At 34.6% G+C, this 23,404-nt stretch overlaps 1 protein-coding gene across 9 annotated transcripts in view; it reads right to left on the bottom strand.

Moving 5' to 3' along the window:
• The window catches only part of TCF12 (transcription factor 12), a 301,154-nt gene that overhangs the window by 167,086 nt on the left and 110,664 nt on the right, over positions 1 to 23,404 (bottom strand). For 7 of the 9 annotated variants that reach the window (XM_081162122.1, XM_081162127.1, XM_081162128.1 and 4 more), the window contains exon 4: positions 19,164 to 19,237. In XM_081162122.1, the coding sequence (XP_081018248.1) occupies positions 19,164 to 19,237 (74 nt within the window). Of the gene's footprint in view, positions 1 to 11,369; positions 11,432 to 19,163; positions 19,238 to 23,404 lie in introns of all 9 variants that reach the window. The other 2 variants (XM_081162131.1, XM_081162132.1) reach the window with 1 other exon arrangement.

The raw sequence follows: 23,404 nt of genomic DNA, 5'->3' as shown, positions 1-23,404 counted from the left end.
ACCAGAACCATTTTTTATAGAACCTTTTTAGCCATAGTATGCTACTAAGCACAAAAATATCTCCAAATGCACCCTAAAAATTATTATTCCTGTCTCACAATAAAAAAGGAAAGCACTCAAAAGATTAATAACTGATAAAATGAGTTGATACAAAGATCACAAAACTGTTTAATTTTATACTTAAAATCTGCCTAAATTACAATTTAATTTGCAAATATTAAACATCATGAATATATAGTACTTCATAAAAGCTTTGATATTATGAAATGTGTTCTATATAATAGATTTCATACTTTTCTCTATGCTCATTTCATGGAACAGAATTTAGAAACGTTAATCCCTGCTACAATATGACCAGAAGTAATCAATCAAAGCTGCTACCATTTTAAAACTAATTTAAACTGCACATAATCAATCAATCTTTTGTCCTATCAAAACCAAAACCAAACAAAAGCACCCAGTATTATTTACATAATAGTCTTTTCCTCTGGTTTGTCTCCTCAAAAATACAAAAACTTTTCACTTTGGTTAATTTTTTAAATAGCTCATTTAAAAAATTTATTCCACCCAAACAGTAAATAAGATGTAATCACCAGAGAATCTTCCCAAGTTGAAAACAGGCTCATTATTTTCTAACCTATGTTGCTATTTCTTGGTATGAAAACCACTGCCTATTTTAAAATATTCTTTCCAATTATTTTCAATAGTTAAAAAGTGTGTGTGTGTGGTGGGAAAGGCTCTTTCAATAGAGATTTACTTTCTCAGAAAAGCTTTTCCTGGCCCTAGCAAGACCAAACTGGGTGAAATCATTCTGAGCTCCCACAGCAGCAAATATTTCCATCATATCACTGCTCACACTTATTGAAATTACCTATTTAATTATCCATTTAAATTATACCATAATTATCTGTTATAATTGCACAGTACAGTGTAGTGGATAAATGGAATTTCTGAAGCCAGACTGGCAGATTTGAATTCCATCTTTCCACACTAGCTATGTGACTCGGGACAACATAATCTTTCTTGCCTCAGTTTCCTTGTATGTAAATTAGGGATAATAATAATACTATCATCATTTCACAGGTTGCTATGAGCATTAAGTGAGTAAATATATGTAGCAATTGTAAAAGTGCCTAGCACATAGTAAATGCTAGCCATTATTAGTATCATCCCAGTTAGAGATTGCTATGTCTTACAAATTCTAAGAAGGCAGGGGCTGTGTCTGTTTTTTCACAATTACATCCTCAGAACAATGGCTGGCACACAATAGGTGCCCAATAAATGAAGGATGGGAGGTTTCAGCTGCTAAATCTTTAAAATGCTGAAGGGCTTTAAATATTATCAAGATTCAATCAGTTTTTCCATAGAACACCAAATAAGTAGCAAAAAGAAGGCTAGTAAGTTACCAGCTTTTCTAACCAAATTGAACAAGTACCCATAGAATTTTGGTATTCAAAGAGGCTCAAGATTTCACACCAACTATTGAAATCCTATAGCTTGTAAGTGGTCAAAGCCAGTAGAATCAGACAAAAGCCATAAGCTACCAGAAAGCTCTAGATGAGGCCTAAATATAAGTGAGTGGTCACACCTCAAAGAGATGTAATATGGAAATAAAAATAAGTAAAAGTAACAAATGAAGTTTAAAAGAGAAAAAAAATCTGTATTACATTTCTTTATTTACTCCTGTGATAAATTACCAAAATAACTTTAGATAAATAAGATTATACTTTTTAAACAAATCTTTTAATGTGATTGTCTCTCTCAGTTAAATACACCTATAAAAAAACAAGTGGGTTGACTTATCACAATAGTCTGCTACCTGAAAGCAGGGTCGGTGTTTATATCACTCTTTATCACTAGTGACAAGCACATTAATGAGCACACAGTATATGACTAATAAAATGTTAATTTAACTAACGGATAAAAAATGAACAAGGCTCACTGTTAATGAATCAGGTCTGCATCTGAAAAGCTACCTAATATTCAATATGTTAAGGTCCTGTTATTCTTTAAGGGGTCAGCTGCTAACAAAGAATCAATTTTCTTGACAGAGAAATGGACTGTCACCCAAATCCATAAATTCCTAAATAACAAGAACGTTTTAATTCCTCTTTATGATCCCCAAAGAGACCAGCACAGAACTTTTACATGTAATTAAGTGCCTAAATTTTTCTTGAGAGGATGAATAACCTCTCCAGGTAACTTTTAATTTATGAATGCTAAGAAGTAGTTTCACAGAATTACTATAATCCCAGGGTGAAAAGCAAGTCTCGAATTGTCATGAGTGGGAGGAAAGGGAAAATCAAAATCTTTTAGAGGGGGAAAAGATCTTCAGAAAATATGACAGATACATGAAACACTGCTTAGCATGAGAGCATGAGTGCTTTTGCACATGAAATCCCAGATGATCACCTAAAAAAGTCCACATGGGTTGAGTTCTAAATTGAACTCATCCATGTCCACAAATATACCCAAGTAAGTGCTAATGCCATCTGTTAAAAGCAATCAGAGTTGATGCTCTCTTGCTCTGGCCTGTAGCTTTTGTTGTGTTTGAAAGTTTACAAGCAAAAAGCTTTCTGTATTTTAACCATTTAAAATCCATTCTTTACATGGAGAATTCAAAACATCTCTAGGCAACACAGAAAAAAGTATATTTATTAAAATAGGAAAAGAAAAATATTTATTACTCAATTCAGGTGTTACACAGAATAGGTAGGATTTTAGAGCCCTAAGCCACCATATAGTTCACACTCATTTTTCCTACCATACAGAGGAAGAGAAACTAGTTAAGTTGACTATCTTGCTAAAGATCTACAAGTAAGAGACTACCAGAGCTGGGATTAATAAAAATGCCATATATCTCATATCAATTCACAGGGGATTCTAAAACTAACACTACGAGACAAGTGTAGTGAAGACTGGTATTATTTTAGATATTAAAGAACTAAAGCTCAGAGAAACAGAGATTACAAAACAGACTCAAATTATCAACTGCCAGCAAGAATCTTCCTACTGTTGTTCTGCACCATTATTCTATGTTAGTATTATTAGACTCCCTATTAGTCTAACCTTGCAAAAAGAGTTAAAAGGATATGAGGGACCCCGAGAGGTCCCTGGAACATACAAGATAAACTGCTGGATTAGGGTACAGTTGATCCTTGAACAGTATGGGTAGGGGTGGGGGGAGGGAGGTGAGGGGTTGGTTAGGGTCACAAACCCCGGTGCAGTAAAAAATCCGCATATAACTTCTGACTCCCCAAAAACTTAACGAGTCATTCCTCAGTATCTGCGGAGGAATGGGTGTCCAGGGCCCCCGCTGATAACAAAATCTGAGCATGCTCAAATCCCTTATATAAAATATGTAGAGTACTGCGTGTAGTCACCCTCTGCATCCACAGATTCCCAACTCTTTTCATCCATCACTGGTTAAAAACACCATTGGTTAATCTGCAGATGGGAAATCCAGACATACGGAGAACTGACCTGTACAGTATATTTATTTTTAAAAATCCACATACAAGTAGACCTGTGCAGTTCAAATGCATGTTGTTCAGGGGTAAACTGTATTTATTATACTTTAAAATAAATCATGAACCCTCATTACCACTACACCTTGTCAGAAACTGGAAACCCAGGTTGAAAGCTTTAAGACAGAGGCCTCATTTCAGAGATGAGAAAAAAAGATTCATGAATTCAAGGGGCATGCCGACAATTACAAAGCTAGTCAATAGTAGATATCTAATCTTACTTTATTAAAGAACATATTTTTGGCTTTTGATTATAAAATATCCTTAGACAAATATTTGGGGATAGTTGGTAGTAAGGAAAGCAACTGCACAATAGCAAATAGGGTATGAAAATTCCAAGTATCTCCTGAATAAGCCAGTACTTTCAGCATTGCGTAGGAAAAGCTAACAGTGCAGACTTCATTTTTCCACTCACTCATATGTGCTGCTCCTATAGGGCTTCCACTAATGAAGCAAATACATGGTCCCTATCGTATCAGCCTAACTAAGAATTTCATTTCCACTTCCAAACAGGATGAAGTAAAAGAGACCACATTAACCCTTGCACTTGAAATAATCACCAAAGTAAAAAAAAATACATTCAACAACAGTTTTGAGACATTGGATATTGGCAGTGCAGGAATGGTGATCTCTAAGAGAAGGGAAAACAAAATGAATCCTTTGATTGCTGGGATGGGGGGAAAGAGAAAGATAGCTTAACCTAGAACTCTGTAACCAAAAAAATAAAGAATATTTTAGACACATGGAAGATGAAAAACTTCATCAGCACCAGGCCTACAACAAAATGAGGAATATTAAAGGAAGTCCTTCAGTTAAAAGGAAAGTAATACCAGAAAGAAATACAAACCCACAGAAAGAACTGAAATAAAGCATGCTCTCTGATAACAGAATTAAGTATAAATAATAAAATTATTTCTAGAGAATCCCAAATATTTCAAAATCAAATAATACATTTGTAAATAATTCATGGGTCAAGGAAGTAATAAATAGGAAAATTACGAAGTATTTTAAACTGAGTGAAATGACAACACAACATAGCAAAAATTATGGGATGCAGGTAACACCATGGTCAGAGGAAAATTTACAGAACTAAAATGTCTATTAGAAAAGATGAAAGGTCTCAAATCAATTACCTCAATCTAGATCTTAAGAAATTAGAAAATAAGAGCAAATTAAACTCAAAGTAAAAGTAAGCATAGATGTCAAACATATTGAAAAAAAGAAAAACAACAGAAGAGGCCAGTGAAATAAAAAATTAGTTCTCTGAGAATGTCAGTGAAATAGATAAGCCTCTGGCCATACTGATTAGGGGAAAAAAAGAGGAAACAATTCACCAATATCAGGAACGAGGTTGGTATTATAACTACAGATCCTATAAACATTGTGCCAGGTAGACTCTAAAACGACCCCCATGGTCTCTGTCTTCTGGTATTCACATCCCTATATAAACCATTCCTCTTGAGTATGAGCTGACCTAATGACTTGCTTCTAATCAATAGAATATGGCAAAAGTGATGGGGTGTCATTTCTGTGATTAAGCTCCATAATATTATGTCTTCTATCATGTTAGCAGACCCCCCTCCCTTGCTGGCTTTGATGAAGCTGCAGTGATGAAAACACCAAATTGACAAGATACTGAGGGCACCTTCCAGCCAATAGCCAACAGAAAACTGTGGCCCTCAGTTCAACAAACGGAAGGGAATTGAATCCTGCCCAAAAACACATGAAGCAGATGCTTCCCAAATCAGTCTTTCAAATGGGGCCCCAGTTCTGGCCAATATCTTGTTTACAACTGTGTACGAGACCCTGAAGCATAGGACAAAGCTTAAACTATGCTAAATTCCTCACCCACAGAAACTGTGAGAGAATAAATGTTTGTTATTTTAGGGCACTCAGTTTCCAGTAATTTGTTAATGTAGCAAGAGATAACTAATACAAATATTTAAAAGATAAAAAATATTATGAATAACTTTATGCCAATAAATTCAACTTAAATGAAATGGACATATTTCTTAATATACACAAAGCTCACTCAAGAAAAAAATAACTTGAATAGTCCTTTATTAAAAAATTAAAATTGTAATTAAAAATCACACACACCCCCCAACAAAACTCCAGGCCACATATTTTCACTGGTTAATTCTACCAAACATTTAAGGAAGAAATAATACCAATTCTACACAAATTTCTCCAAAAAAAATTAAAGAGGAAAAAAATATGCCTCAGTTCATTCACTGAGGCCAGTACTACTCTGATACCAAATTCTGACAAAGACATTACAAGAAAAAAATTCCTACAGATCACTATAACTCAAATATAAAAATTCTTAACATTTTAATCAAATTCAACAATATATAAAAAGGACAATACATAATAACCCAGTGTTATTTATCTCAGGAATGCAAGGTTGGGTTGATTTAAAATTAAAAATAGCAATTAACATAATTCCCACAGTAACACACTAAAAAAAACAAAAACCATACGAGAATCTACAAAGATGCAAAAAAAACACCCATTTTATAAAATTCAACATCCATTTTTGATAAGTAATCAAGTAGTAATAAAAGGGATCTTCCTTAATCTAATAAATCACAATTAAACCTATAGCTAACATCATACTTAATGGTGAAAGACATAGTTTTCCCAACATTAAGAACAAGGCAAAGTTATCCACTCTTACTACTTAATTTAACATTATAAAAGAAACCATGACCAATTCAATAAGGGGAAAAATCCAGATTAGAAAGGAAAAAGTAAAACTTTCATTATCCATGGAAGACATACTGATACCATTGTAATTAGCTAGTTATGAATAAGAGAAAAGTAGCAAAGGGGGAAGGCCAGACGTTATAAGCATGTCATTTGGGCAGCTTAACCTGGAAGCTGCAATTTTGCACTCCCCAGGGAACCACCAGCCTATTCCTTGTTAATCTCTGAGGGAAGAGATCCAACAAAGGGAAATCAGATGCATGCTCAGTAAAGTTAGGGTGACATAGGGAAGGTACTTGTCTGTCAATCAAACCTAGGGACACAGATGGTTGGCCAGAATGGGCATGCCCCCTGCAAGCCCATGAAAATCTGGGAATACATAATCCCCTAAAAGACGAAGTTCATTCTTTTGTTCCTCTTGGCTCATGGGGCTCTCCTGTTGTCCTCCTGCCTGTGTTTCTTTCTTAGTCATGTGGCCCTGCAGAGTCCACATGCAATGAACTGAACAACTGCAGCAGGAAACACAAGTTAAGCTAGCCTGATGCTGGAATGGACCCGGCTCCAACATGGAAAGGAAACTCTGGACACTGGCTCTGATTTTAGCTCTAATGAAGCCCCAGCTATACTTCTTCTATAACTAGACTAAGGGAAATGGGACTTTTGGAAACCCAGGGGTGTAATTCCATGGAAATAAAGCTTTCTACAATATCTCACCCTCCCATGAGGGCCTCCAGAAATTCTTATTACAGTAGTACCTCTTATACTGTATCAATACTACCCAAATAGAAAATTCTCCAGCATATACCATAAAGCTTCTCTAGCTAGTCAGCTTAGCAAGGTGCAGGATGTAAGATCAATACACAGAAATCTATTGTAGTTTTATACAAGACATGAACAAGAAATTGAAACTAAAAATACAACCATAAAAACATTAAAAAGTATTTAGTTATAAACTGAATTTTGTGCAAGACTGTTCAGTGAAAATGATAAAACATTACTAAGAGAAATTAAAGAAGTCTTAAATAGAAGGATATACCATATTCACTGATCAGAATTCATTGATCATATTCATTGTTAAAATATATCAGTTCCCCTTAAACTGATCTATAGATTCAATGCAATCCCAACGAAAATCCAGAAGACTTTGCAGAAACTGATAGAGTGGCTTTAAATATTTGCATAAAAATTTATATGCAAAGTGCCTAGAATAGGCAAAACAATTTTGAAACTATAATCTTGTTCAAATTTTTTGTTTTACATGTTAGAAACTAATGTCCAGAATAAGTAACAAATCTGACCGAGTTCACTTGTCTAACAGAAGAAGTCTTCACGCTTAAATTCTCTGTTGCTGTTGTTTTTGTATTACAAAACAGATAATTCATTTTTTCTTGGTATGCCCTTGAGGTTTCATAATCAAGTACTGCTTCTATTTCTGTGCTTCTACTCACTCTCCCTGGGCCATCATTATAGAACTTTTATCAATCTATAGTATAATAATCTGTTTTTCTCATGAGAATGAGCATTACTTTTGCCTAGGGTATGTGAACTAATCATTTTTGTTTTGCCCAACAAATTCCAGTGAGAGAAAATAGTGGAATCTCAATAAATGCTTAATGAATGAAAGAAGTAGAAGAAAAACTATGAACACCCCACAAACAAGAGTACAGAAGTCCAAAAGACGATTATAAGATTCCAAAATGGGAAGAAAGATACTGAGGAAAAGTGATATAAAAGAGTAAGATAGGGTTAGTGGCAAATCAAGAACAATATTTACAGAGCACAAACTCAGAAAAGTATAAACTCAATGAGATGTAATAGTATCATCAATGCGGAGAAGATATTTGGTTCAGGACAGCTGATACTTCATTGTTTAATCACTAAATAATTTCCTAAACACCAAGCATATGTTCTGCTCTACGCAAGATGTAGCACATTGATTATAATATAAAACCACATTGAAATAATTATTCCTTTGATAGCACAAAGGATTAAGCATCAGTTCAATATGTTAAAGGAAAACCGTCCAAGCTTGTTATTCTAAGACAATGTTAGAATAAATGACAACGAAAGTACATCACAGAAGGAACTACTAAAATTAATTGATTATGCTGTCTTTCACTACATAATCTCACTTAGGTCTCATAACTACCTAATGTAGACATCCTTTAAGAAAGATGTGAGAAACGGAAGCTTCTTCTTTTAGAATTACATTCCTAAGAACCTGCATTAGATACTTTTCTCCACAGTAGTCTCCAAATCCCAAGATCTGTGATGCAATAAACTTTTTCAACAGTTTTAATTTTGTAAAGACAATTTATTTTTCCTGATTTATAGTACCTACTGGTGAGTATTTAAGAACTGTAATAGGTCCCTCATCTTGTTTAGGACATACTCCAGGAATTTCAAACAGCCTGCTCCCTAAGAAGCATCCAAGATTGTAAAACTCTTAACATGGTTTTGTATCAGAAGGGATCTCTATGCTTTTCAAGAGACTGAATGTAAAAAGAGGAACACTTATAGACTACTTAATACATTTCAGATATTGTACTAAATATTGTATAAAAATTCCTGTCTAATTCTTACACATTTCTTATAAGAAAAATCTCAGCAGATGAGAAATTTTAAGCTCAGAAGTTAAGTATTTTATCTTTTCCAAGTCAAATATAGTGGTAAAACCAGGAAGCAAATTTATCTGATTTATTTAATGGCTTTGTTTTTTAATATATAAAAGTGAATATTTTTATAAGAAATAATAATAGTCCCATCATGTTAAAATTTCTAGAGTATCTCTTTAAAGTCCTTGACAAGTAGAAATAACAACTGTTTTGGGTCTCTATTGTATTTCAGCAAATGTAATATGGTAGAAAGGGACAGGAATTCAGGGTTATACTAGTCTTAGATATTTAATATATGGTAAGTTTTCTACATTCTCTAAGCCTAAACATCCTTGGCCTCTTAAATGTACAGGATTTTTTCCTAGATGAACACACAGACAGTCAAATCTCAGACATTTCTTATAGCAATATTTTTTCTGATATATCTTCTCAGGCAAGGGAAAGAAGAAAAAATAAATAAATGGGACTATTAAACTTAGAATTTCTGCACAGCAAAAGAAACTATCAACAAAATGAAAAGACAACCCACTGAATGGGAGAACAAATTTGCCAATACATTTGATAAGGGGTTAATATCCAAAATTTATAAAGAACTTAAAAAACTCAACACCAGAAAAACAAACAATCCAATTAAAAAATGGGCAAAAATACCTGAATATACACTTTTCCAAATACCTGAAAATATTTGAATATACACATACAGGTGGCCAACAGACATATGAAAAGACGTTCAATATTACTAATCATCAGAGAAGTGCAAATTAAAAGCACAATGAGATATCACTTCACACCTGTCAGAATTACTATCATCCATAAATCAACAAACAACAAGTGTTGGCGAGGATGTGGAAAAAAGAGAACCCTTGTGCAGTTGGTGGGAATGCAGATTGGTGCAGCCATTGTGGAAAGCAGTATGAAGTTACCTCAAAAATTAAAAATGGAACTGCCCTATGACCCAGCAATTTCAAAACTTCTGGGAATTTATCCAAAGACACCCAAAATTCTAATTTGAAAGAGTACATGCACCCCTATGGTCACTGCTGCATTAATTGCAATAGCCAAGATTTGGAAGCAGCCCAAGTGCCCATTGGTAGACGAGTGGATAAAAAAGCTGTGGCACATTTACACAATGGAATACTACTCAGCCTTAAAAAGAAGAAAATTTTATCCTTTGTGACAGCATGGAGGAACCCAAAGAACATTATGCTAAGTGGAATAACCCAGTCAGAGAAAGACAAGTACCATATGATTTCATTCATATGTGGAATCTAATGAACAAATTTAACTACCAAGCAAAATAGACAGATTCATAGAGTGCACACAGACAGCTCTGGTGGTGGTGGTGGGCGGAGGTGAAGGGATTGAGTAAAAAAGAAAAAAAAGAGACAACTCATGGACACTGACAACAGTGTGACTGTGGGAGGCACGGGAGTGGGTGGAGGTGGAAGAGGGTATATGTGGTGAAAAAAATAAAATAAAAGGGAAAAGTGTACAGAATTTTTTAAATGACTTCTTGGTGAGCTGGTGTGAAGCTCAGAATAGGCGACATGTGAAAGATTTAACTATATTGTGACAAATGCTAGTTATGATTATTGTTATTAATAAAAATAAGCTAAGCAAGACTAAAAATGTATTCAGCCAGAATCTACCCTCAATTATTTCCTAAGTTTATAAGAAATAATTAAAAAGCCATCAGAAGGTAGGACCTTGCCCAGCAGGTGTGGCTCAGTGGTAGAGCATCAACCTATGAACTAGGAGGTCATGGTTCGATTCCCTGTCAGGGCACATGCCCAGGTTGTGGGCTCGATCCCCAGTAGGGAGCATGCAGGAGGCTGATCAATAACTCTCTCACCACTGATGTTTCTTTCTATCTCTCCCTCTCCCTTCCTCTATCTGAAATCAATAAAAACGTATTTAAAAAAGAAAGTAAGACCTCAACAATTACAAAAAGGGACACGAGAGATTCAAAGATTACTATGCTTTGACTTCTACTTGTCAAGAAGAAAAAGAGAGAATTGCAAAAATTAATTCTAAAAAATACGTTATTTCATAGGCATACAAAGTTAAGTGAAAGTCACAGTGAGGTATGAAACTGACATAAAGGCTCTTTCCAAAAGATCTATGTTTGAGCATCTCAACAGGCATTGTACCTGGAAGAATGGCTAGACTGAAAAAATAGGTTGACTGGCTTAAAATGGCACCATGGACAAGCTGATAGGTATGTGATTTCTTTCATTTTAAATATATGTTGGCAAGAGATTTAAAGGAGCTTATGTCATCTTAACCCAATTATTTTCTAATCCAAGAACATTAAGATTACAATATACAAGCAGGTGCTGATTTGAATGCAACCAAGTGTAACAAACATTTCCCTCATGGGTTTATTTAACCCTAACTTTAAAATACACCCTTTTTCTTACCCAAAGTTTTCTTCACATTCAGAACAGTCAGAAGGAGCAGTTACATAACAAAACAGAGATTAATGGGAACATAGATGCAATATATAGAAAACACTTACTTTAATTCTCTGTCCCTCCTGTCTTGCTTTGCTATTTAACTGCTTCATCTTGTGTTTTGTACCTGAGATCAAGAGGCATAAAATACTATTTCAAAATTTGTGTGTCCTTTCTAGTTATTGCATTTGAACTCCTAGTAGCTATAAAGCCTACACCATTTTCCCCTTCAAAAATAAAAATAAAAAGCAAACAATAAACAATCTAAGAGAAACGAAGTATCTACTCTTAAAGGAGAATTAACACTAAACTTTATTACCCATCAATGCTGACAAATGGGGATCAGTAAGTAAAAATTATTTTATTTCATTTTTACTCACACAGCTAGATTTTCCCATTTATGAGAGAAACTATCACAATCAGATAATCTAGTGGTTGTATAACACAACCACAGCTAACTTATCAAAGCCTAAATAAAACACATGAAGTTTAATTTGGGAGTCATCACTCGGGGAGGGAGCGGTACTGAGGTCCACATGATTTTATATCTTTTCCTGTCACAAGTGTGCCAGTTGTTTTCCCTTTGTGACATCTCTCTTCTTTCTATTATTTTGTCATCTTGATCCTACCATCCTAATCCAAGTTTTATCTCATCACAAGTGGGCCTGTGTAGTAACATCTTACCAGATCACCTTATTTCTTGTCACTTTTTTACTCTTGTTCCATCCTTCATACCACAACATATTGATCTTTATAAAACACTGTGTCACTACTTGAGCAAAAGTCTATTTTTAATTGGCTTTCTACTTCCCAAAGATAGACTGTATTTCTTCTTTAGGAAGGTTACCTGCCTTACCACCCTATTTACCTACAAAACAAGATGATTTACTGAATTTTGTGATTTGGGAGTGTAGGCACTTGTGGTCCCATCATTCTACCTCAGGAAATGGTGCTGAGTATTTTTGTGGGTGGTTTTTTTTTCTGCTTTTGTTGCTGGCAAAATAGATGATTGGCACAATTTTAAAACATAAAGAGGGCATTAAGAGCACTAATGTTGCTAAAGGTGTGAAAGAAACAATGATCACAGGCAGATGAAGAGGTAGAAAAGCTTTTGTTGACTTGTGTAAATGAAAAGCAGTTAGCTGTGGATGCCTTTTGGGAGGCAGTGATATGTGAAAAAGCTAAGATGCCACGTACTGACCTCCTGAAAGACACCTCTGGAACAAGTGCTGAAAGTGATTCATTTAAGCCTAGTAGGGGGCGGTTTGATAAATTTAAGACAAGAAGTGTTTGTTTATAAGATTAAACACTACATAAGACATGTACTGTATGTAAGAAGGTTAAACAGAAAATCAATCATTTGGGGGTCTGGAATGAATGAATTTAATTTACGTTATTTCTAATGGGAAAAAAATGATACAGTTTTCAAACAAATCACTTCTGGAACAGCCTTCCGGAACGAATTAAGTTCAAGAACCAAGGTTCTAGTCTACAGAGTGGCTCTTAGTCTAGCTCTTCCACATGAATGAAAAGTTGTTGAATATCTGCTAAGAAAAGAGAGAGCACAGAGCAAAATTAAAAATCCCTTTAGCCACATCTGGCAGAAATGGTCCAGGAGTCCTAGAGAAATAACACTAAAGTCATCCAGATAAGGTAACCTTATGAACTCATTTTAGTTTCCATAGAAGCTGAAAGCTATATGCTTACTCCAGTTGAATTTATTATTTTGGTTTCCCTTATCCTAAGTACCTGATCTAAGGCTTTCTATATGACTCGTAGGAGGCTAGAGCAACTCCTAAATCCTTGTACCCTCACATTTTCATTTTCTACCTGACTTGGTTTATCAAGCTGCCTTCCATATGTATTTCTGACAACTGGGCTGGGAAATGACCACTGCTGGTTGCTTTTTAAATAAATCAAACCCTCATATCCCTTTATTGTGACAGGCAGCAGAAGTAATAATATGTATTAAAATGAAAGACCTCTAAATGTACCAACTGTTTATGACTTAATAAAAAGTCCCTGAAATTATTCTGTGCTGAGTCATATACAGCAGCTAAACCAAGTATTTTAAAGCTAACTCACCACGAAACTGGTTTTCCCCTGCTCCACTAATAGGCCTAAGTACGGAACTTAATAAGGTAGTTACTATTAAAACCCTCTCCACCCCACCCCACCCCCTTTCTATCAATGAAAAAAAGGGGATAAAAAAGTTTGAGGTAAAGAGAAAAAACATGTCCAGGGTCATACAAATAGGAAGCAGGAGTGCCAGAAATAGAACCTGGACAGCCTGATTTCAATATTCAGGCTCTTAAATTCTATGCTATTCTGCCTCACAATACACTATACTTGCTAAGCAAATTTATTTTTACCATATCCTGTCCCCCGTCCTCTTTTGGGATATCAATTACAGACCCTCTTCTGTCCTCTCTCTTCTCCCATTCCTTCAGTACATGGCAGAAAACTTAAGGCAGTCCTTTGAGTTGGCAGAAACTAAAGTGAGAGGGTTACAAAGGACTAGCACAGAATTCCGAATCCAGACACATCCCATGGGTATTTTCTATCAAAAGCACACATCAAGAACTAGTCACATCTCAAACTCATTAAGTCTTAGTTTCATCATCTATGAAATAAAAGCACTGGACATAAATAACTGACATACCTTATAATTTTGAAAACTCTATAATACTGCAAAATGGAGACGGAAGGAAGAGCAACATGGACATTACCGTTTCACTCTACAAACCATATTATAAAGATAAGGAAAAAACCCTGGTGGAAATTTAGCAATTAGAAAAAACAAGCACTCAAACCCTATTCAACTGAATGCTACTTCTTTTCCAAAGATAACTACCATAATCGAATATATATAACCTGGAAAATGCTCATGATTAAAATGCCAACTTCTGGTCACTGATGGTGCCTATAAATATAATTTCTATTAGTAGTTACCTACCAGTGAACTTCTCTACCTTTTACATTGAGAAATGAAAAACTCTACCTTAGGAAAGAGTGTCAACAAGAAAACCTCTGTCCTGTGAGCCCCATAACCCCTAGCTCAAGGTGCAAAACCGAATGGTACTTCAGTACTTTGCTTGGCCTAGATTGTGTAGCAGAGCTAGGAGGTAGGAAAACCAAGATGAGAATTTGGTTTTTGCTTGAACTAAAATGATCAGACTACATTTCAGAAACAGAATCTGTACATCAGAAAACACATCCATTAAAATGCACAATGAAATAGTAGATATTTGAAGATAATGTGTTAATAGTAATAGCAGCTTTCATTTATTGTGTCAATAAATGAAATAGTTCATAATTATTATTACATTTCATCTTTACCAAAGCCCTACAAGGTATGTGTAAAATTACCATAGTTTTAGCGATGAGAATCCTGAGGCACAAAGAGGTTAAGTAACTTGTCCTAGGTCACAGAGTACAACTCTCTAGAGGTTGTAATTAATCTTAAATAAAATGCTTCACTAAGCAGTGTCATCTATCAGGACAGTAATTTGTAAACATAGAAGAAAGGCGTATTACCATTAATACTACCACCATCCACTTCAAGCTTTACCATCTTAAGTCAACTTCGTTTCTTTCCTCCCTTGATCTCCAAACACAGTAATTCTTCCCCAATTTGATTATATTCAGCAAAAACGTATAGAGCAGCCATTATGTATAAAGCATTGTACTAGACAGACTAAAACTTTTATATCAATGTTTTTGTCATAAGAATTCTGTATTAAGAAAGAAACAGACAATTAAAGAGAAAGGGAATCAATTTCATTTATGTCCTTTACATATTTAAAAGACGTAAAAGTATATTAAACAGCACAGAATCAGCAAATAATTCTCAGTCATTGCACTTAGAATGCAGCACATTTGCAAATGTATTCATTGATTTAAATTTGTTTGCAACATATACACCTAACTGATAAATTCTGATACACATAGGATTAAAGTCAATCCTTATAAAGCACTCACTATGTACCAGACCCTGATCTATGCACTTTACATATACTATCTCATTTAATCCTCACAACCACCTTTGAAAGTAGTCATAGTATCCCCATTTCACAGATGAATAAAGTGAGATACAGTGAGTTTAAGTAACTTGTCCAGAACCACACAGATAGTGAGTGGCAGAGCTGGGATTCATACCCAGACAGTCTAGCTCCAGAATCTGTGCTCTTACCACCACTGCATTCTGAAGGGAAAAAAAATCTGAAACTGAAATAAACCATTAACACTGTAGTTGTTAAGAAAAATCATGGCCTGCATATATCTGATACAATGTCAAACATAGAAAACATTTGTTTGCAGGAAAGGATTAAAAATAAGGGAGTGGCAGAACAAACTCATTAACTATACCTTTTGCCCATGTCTAAACTATCTGAGATTTTTAATTGCTCCTTTCAATCTCTGGTGCTTTAACCTCAATCACCACTTGCACATATTTCTGAAATTAGCAGTGCTAGTCACATCACAGTTATATTTTTATCTGTTCATATGTGTTTTTGTTCTGCATAGGTGGGCTGTAGGTCAACAATGCAGAAACCAGTACTCTAGAGAGGTGTGAGGTAATGCCACAAATACTATGCTACTTCCCTCTGAGTGTCTCAAACATGTTCTGACTCATCTCCAAATTTCCTAAGAATGCTAATCATTTCTTCTATAACCACTATTAGGTATAGAGTTAACTTCTGTGTCTGCCTAACAAAAATTCTGCACTGAATGATGTGCTATGGGTAGTTCTGATAACCAGAAACTCAAACACACTACCTGTACATTGTGAGGCTATTTTTCTGGTGGATTTGGGAAAAACAGGGCAGACATACCAGGCAGCCCTGCTGGAGTGACTTTTCCAACTTCTGAGAGAATAGGTATATGACTAACACAATGATGAGAACATTCCCCTTGAAAAGCTGTTAAATAAAAACTTCAGCCTATATGATTTTGTGTAGCCAATCTTACACAGTAAAACACAGAGAAATATACAGTATTATGAGTTCACGTGCCAAATATGGTTTTTTAGTACTGCAAAAAAATTATTTCTCCCTTATAGTTTTGAGTGGGGCAGGGATGGAGGAGAAGAGCAACTCACATAGTCGAATCCATGTAAATGAAAAGCATATGTTTTATAATCCCACAAAACTACTCATTTTTCAGTTTTAAATATCTTTTATTGTGGCCGACTGTTTTCAAACTTTACAAAAATGACTCAATTTGCTATGATAGAAATGTATTATTTATACACTGATACAATATGCTAAAGTCAAAGAAATTTCATTCACATAATTTCATTAAAGTTTAGATCAACTTAATAATTTTACTAAAATGTGTCAAACTGGTTTTTAGCCAACATCAATACTTATTTCTGAATTTTAAAAGAATTCAACATACTAAAATACTCAGGAGAATGATGTACTTTGGTTAACTGAGATTCTTATTAACAAAGTTATATCCACCTTTACCTTATGAAAAATATGGTCAAGATAGTCAAGATGTTTAATAATAAAACCCAAAAAGTTGATAACCGTCCTATAAAAGCTTCTGAGGACAACTTCAAAGACACCCATAAATAAATGCCTTCACTGGTGAGAAGAGTTCAGGGTAAAAATAAATGGTTTGAAATTGTAAAAACAACATAACTTCTTAACTAGCTCGCTAAATCGTTTTGTTGTGGTTTCTTTTTAATCCTCACCCAAGGATATTTTTCCATTGATTTTCAGAGAAGGGGAGTAGGGGGGAGAAACACTGATATGAGAGAGACACATCAATTGGTTGCCTCCTGCACTCGCTGGGGACTGAACCTACAACCAAGGTAAGTGCCCTTGACCAGGAATCAAACCATGGGCCCTTTGGTGGGAGGGCCAACACTCTAACCACTGAGACAAATTGACCAGGGCTCATTAAATCATTTTAGGCTCAAAATCATGACTAGTATAGGAGAAAATTTAGGGGAAGAGTAGATTTCAATGGGAACAAAAGAAGGGTAGCATTAAATCATCACTCTATCTGATCTCTCAGTAAACAGGAATATGTGTGTGTATGGGGGGGGGGTAGAGGCAGACTGGGAATATCTAGAGATTAACAGTGTTTTTTAAAACAGAAAACTAGTTTACTATAAATTTAACTTCTCACTGCACACAATATACACTCAAAAAATATAGAGTGAACAATGGCATTTCACATTTGACCTATATATTGAATAGCTAAAAAAAAAAGCAAGATTTGCTTTGAAGTCCATCTCTAGAGGCAAACTTCATTTCACTATCATAAAACATAAATATATGGATACATTATTATGTTCTCTTTTCCTAAAATCCTATTTAGTACTCAATTAGAAAAAAATTGAAAGCTTGAAAGGAAAGTAAACATAAGGTACAAAGGCACCATTCAATGCATTTTAAGAAATCGCATGTTATCACACAGTAACACAAGCCTCTGAAAGAAAATAATCATAGAATGTACACTTGAAACTTATATAATTTTATTAACCAGTGTCGCCCCAATAAATTTAATTAAAAAGAAAAAATAAACCAGTAGCAATGAATACTTATGTTCTCCACTATGTAAAATCCCTACTTCAAAATCGAAACAGGAAACCTACCTTTCTTATTCACAATATTATTCAAAGAATCAAAAACTTTTAAATGTGGAAAGGAATTTGGATATCAACCAGTTGAACAATCTTCGAAATAAAATAAGGTGTCCAAGATTAAATGTCAAGTTCATAGTAAAGTCGACAGTAAATCCAAGTCTTGTGAGACATAAAACAGTGATTTTCACACTACAATCTGGCTTTCTCATCACTGACTCCCGAAAAGGAAACGCTAAAACTTTTAACGTCACTCTCTGTATCTTTTTGGATTACAAATCACTATCCTAGTTCTTCCCAAAGTATTTAAAATAAATTAAACATAGGCTACAGCCAATGTAATAGCAAAATCACATACTTTAATAACTATTTTAAATCAGCATTTTTCAATGCCAAACAATATAACTCATATGGAGACTATGAATTCCAATCACATAATTCAGTTTTCCTTCCACTTAAAGTCAATTTGCTTCTAGAGGGTTAAGTAACCATAAATTTTATGCTTGTCTATCTTCTCTTGGTTAATTCTGAGAGAAACAAATGTTCATTAATCATTCAAAGTATGACCTTTCGGAACAGGTATCTCTTAGCCTCACCAATTTATCAGGGAGTCTGGGAACATGGCATTTAATTTTATTGCCAATTCTTTGGTCTAATTTTAAATTTCTCAGTTTAATTTTTTTAAAGTTTTGGGGGATTTTTTTGTTTGTTCGTTGCTGGAAGGAGCTCTAACCTACTGACCTTTCAGTGTGTAGCACGTTGGCTTGGTCCTCTTTTCCCTTAACTGCCAACCAAGAAGTATCATCTGTTACATGTGTTTTGATAAGCTTCCAAGAGACAGAGCTACAGAGTTCCTGATATAAACAGCTGATGACTACCAGAGCAAGAATGGAAGAGTAGAGACCAGAAGCTGGTACTTTGAAAGCTAATGCCATCTCTCAAAACAAATAAACAAAACATGAAGAAAAATGGCTATGTATGGAGAATATTTAGTGAGGCATTCCAATTTTAGTAATTAGTAGCAGTCCAGGTGTAGAAATTACACCAGGAATATTTTCTTCATTTTAGGAGATGAAATAAATTCTCAATGTATGACCGTTAATGGAAAGAATTAAATCTACTATGAAGGTACTGGGTATTCTATATTCTAATGAAAATAAGTTAATCTTCATTTCTCTTAAGAAACAGAGTTCATATATGAAAGAACTTATTTCGCAAATTATCTTTACAGTTTTAATCAAGGGTTGATGAGTAAACTTACTCTAGATGAGTCATAAGAAGGGCTTGGTTGACCACTTGCTCCCCAAGATGGCGTACTTCCACGTTCATCCATACCTATGGAGAGAAGAAAGCGAAAGATATAAATCCAAAAGGACAGTATGATGGACGCTCCTTTGGTATGGTAGAGCAGAAGAGTACAATTCAGTAAGGAGCACATGTATTTGCATGGAGCTGGCTGTATATCAATCCTCATCGCAGAAACCTGTAGAAAATGTTACATCAGAGCATCTTCATCGCTGCTTTATAAAATGCTCTATATACACTGCAGAACTCCCACACCAACATACATCTTTGGAGACTTTAGACTAGGCCATAACTTAGGCCTCTGCATCTTCATCCCCATCCACTGCTACTTCTAAGAGTAAAAGAACCCCCACAGCTTTCTACAGTTTAGTTCCGCCCACATGAAAGTATGAAGAATTCAGCTCTTAAGAATAAGACTTAGAAAATCAAGTTAATAAAACTGATTTTTATAAGAGCATTGATTGGATATTCTTAATTAAAGACAACAAACTAAATCAAGCCATATCAAATCAACGTTAGTTACATTAAAACTAATCAAAATGGCATGCATGACAATTCATCGTAGTAAAATCTTTTCTAAAATCTGAATCTATTTACTCTTACAAAAATTGAAAAGGAAAAGTCAAAGTGAGAAAGGATCAGTGATCATTAACAACAATTCATTGTTCTCCTTAATGTACCTTCTGAGGCTTTGGTTCCATTATTTTCACCTTCCAATGAATCCCCAGAAAAAGTTGAGAGAGAACTCTCTCAGTCCAGCCTTTTCTGTTTTGAGGACCAGTCTTTTTCATCCTTGACTCAGAACAGGGTATCCTTCACCAACCCCTCCTAAGTTTCTTTTTATGACGAAATACAAATAACTGACTTTTTTTGTTTCATTCTTGCATGAGAAAACTCTAGATGTTGCAAAGAAACATTCCACTAAGTTTAGAACCTCTTTTTCTTCAAAAAAATCCCTTTAAGTCCTCTGTGATTTAGATGAGAATGTGATGTGTAGTAAGTTAAGTGCCCCAAATTCTCCAATAACTGGCCAGCATTCTCAAGGCTCTTTTATAAGGGCTGAATTACCAATTGAAGGTTTACGTGACAAAAAGCAGGGAAAGGGAAGTCAGTCCAAAGTAAAATCTACTAATTACTAATTCAGTTAGTAGGGTAATTAATCCTGTTAATGAATCTGTACTTCCTGTATCAAGTGATTAATATTTTATATATTAAAGTTTTTTAAAACAGCACAGAGAAAAGACGAGTACCTAACTACAGACCATACTCCAGGCACAATTTCAAGCTGAACTCAAAAGCTTTGAAAACACAGAGATTATGTATAAAAATACAAAATGTTTTGTTCATTCTTGGAGAATTCTTATTAAAATTCTAGATTTAAGAAAGATTCTAAAAGTTTGGGAAGTATCTTATAAAAACACACGTTGTTCCATCTTTCCATGGGCTATTTTCCAAGCATTTTCTTCACAATCAACTCTATACAAGAGCAGATAGAATTCCCATGAGACCTAATTCAAGACAAAGGCTACTATTAACCTACAAAATCCACTTATATAAAACTACTTTCTTTTTGATGTCATACTTTCCATTTGCAATTATTTTTCTATATGAGGTAAGATTTTACACTAAATACCCAAAGTAAAGTACAAAAGTAAATTGCCTACTGAGACAGCAGAGTCTCAAATATTTGTACACCTATGTTCAGAGCAGCATTATTTACAATACCCAAAAGGTAAAAGCAACTCAAGTGTCTATCAAATGATGAATGGATTAACAAAGTGTGGTATATACATACAATGGAATATTATTCAGCCTTTAAAAGGAAGAAAATCCTTACACATGCTAAAAAAATGGATGAACCTGAGAACATTATGTTAAGTTAAATAAATCAATCACAAAGGACAAATACTGTATGATTCCACTTATATGAGGTACCTAGAGTAGTCAAATTCATGGAGATAGAAAGTAGAATGGTGGGGCTGGGGGAAGTAGGAAAAATCATACTTTCATTGAACATTTTATAACATAATGAAAATTTGTTTTGATTCCATCCTAATGAAAAAAATCAGACCATAATTTATTTGGTTTAGGGTTGAATTGTCTTATATCAAATGATTAATGAATATGAGGCCTTTGTATTATTTTAACTACATTTGTAAGAGAACGTAGAAAAGATAGGTGCCTGCTACAGAAAACATCTCAGACAAAATTTAAAAGAGATGCAAGAAATTCTGTGAAAACACATACTCAATTGTCATCAAGTGACACTAATTACTTCCACAGCATGAAGGAAGAGCAAAGATTAATTAAATAAAATAGTAATTAATTAGCCCACCAACTAAACAGTGCTACATACCAATAATACTGGACATGGCAGGGGGCTCAAAGGATGCTATGGAAAAGGATCTGGCTAGGTTTTAAACTCAGAGCTCTATAGTTTTATTGTTAATATATCCAGACTCTGAATAGAAGATCGTGGCTGGCACTGACAAAGGCAAGAGTCATGTTTAAGCATCAATGACTCCTTTCTGCTGAAGACAATGGCTTTACAAACATAGAAATAGGACAGGCATAACAAACTTTCCAAAGCTACTGCCATAAGATCAAGGTAAGCAGGAAAAAAGAAATTACACACAGAAAATAAACTTAATACTGAAATTATACAAACTGATCAAAATCTGAAAAACTATCAACAAGAAAATACACCATAGTTACAATATAGTGATTACGAGAAAAAACATTTCTATTAAAATGCATCTAAACCATTATTGTCAAATATTGTCTTTCCTTCCCATTTCCAGTTTATACCAATTAAACAATTTAGAAAAACTAGTCCCACAATTGACATATTAAAATGGTAGATGTAAGAGAAAGTTTATCAATAATTAAGTGGTAAAAAACACTTTGAGTCTTGCTTAATTTCCTAATATATCAATCTAATCTATTCCTACTCAATAAGATTGAAAGAGTTAATGAATAATTTAATACAGAGATTAAAATGAGTCTTCTTTTTAAATCTTTTATATACATAGAATCTCTTAAATAACTGCTTTTCTGAATGGAACCAATTAAATAAAATCATAAATATATACTTGTTAGTATGTATGTATGTATGTATGTGTATATATATATGAGATAGAATCTATGTGTCCCTTTTTAAAAGGCATACTATTTTTACTTAATATTTTCCAATAAAGAACATTAAATTTTAGACTTTATATCTAAAAACAATGGTTTGTAAGTTCAATGAAATAATCTGCTTCCTTCTTTTGTAAAACATTTAATAGCAAATCATAAATTACTCCATATACAGGCAATTCCCTAGGAGGCTGGGACTCTAGAGAAGGGATTAAAGGTGGAAACCAAGTTTTTGAGGTGTCAGAAAGCAAGACTCTTGGAGGAGCAAGTAAACTTCTTGGAAAAGATCAACATCTGGCATTACTCTTTTCTATGAAGAACTCAGTTATAGTCTACCTGCTTCCCTTCCACTGCCACCATCTTTTGTTTTTGGCCAAAAGTGTTCTCTTTCTTAAGTCAATCATAAAATTCTTTCACAGCTTCTATCCTATCCCTTCTTTCATTCTTCAAGAAGAGTCCTATAGACTTCTATAGGTTTTTAACCACTAGAAAAACTGGAAACGTATTTTTTTGGGGGGGGGCGAGTGACTTTCATATACCATAAACACCTGTTTTTCTCCCATGTGGGCCCCAACAATACAGTGTTTGTATACATAAAGCAACACTTAAGGTTTGGTGAGGTTCAGACAGGACCTGCCTGGAGGTAAAGGGGTCAATGAGGAGTAAAGCTGCAGGCCAGCTCCTTTCCTTCCCACTTCCCACTGCCAGACCTATAACCAAAAAATCTGCCACCCTAGACTGAGAGACTAGGGTAAAGTGGGAAACAGGTCTGGAATTGGGAAAGTATTTCAGGTAGTAGTAGAGATTCTAGTGAGCTGAGAAGGAATGAAAGGAAGAAGAAAGATGATACAAAAAACGGAGAGAAGAGTAATAAGGCTATCCCTGCAGCAAAGCTGGTAAGAAAAATAAGTCAATACAGCCACTCTGCTTGACTTCATGCCTGAGTCTATTCCTGTGGAAAAGAAACATATAATGTTGGGAGTAAGAGCCCAGGGGATGTATAGCCACCTATCTATCTCTCAATATCTATCATCTATCTACCTACCTACCTACCTACCT

This window comes from Miniopterus schreibersii, assembly GCF_964146895.1.
Source record: "Miniopterus schreibersii genome assembly, chromosome: 1".
Taxonomy (NCBI): domain Eukaryota; kingdom Metazoa; phylum Chordata; class Mammalia; order Chiroptera; family Miniopteridae; genus Miniopterus; species Miniopterus schreibersii.
The sequence above is the reverse complement of the archived record's forward strand: the minus strand, read 5'-3'. Positions and strand labels throughout refer to the sequence as shown.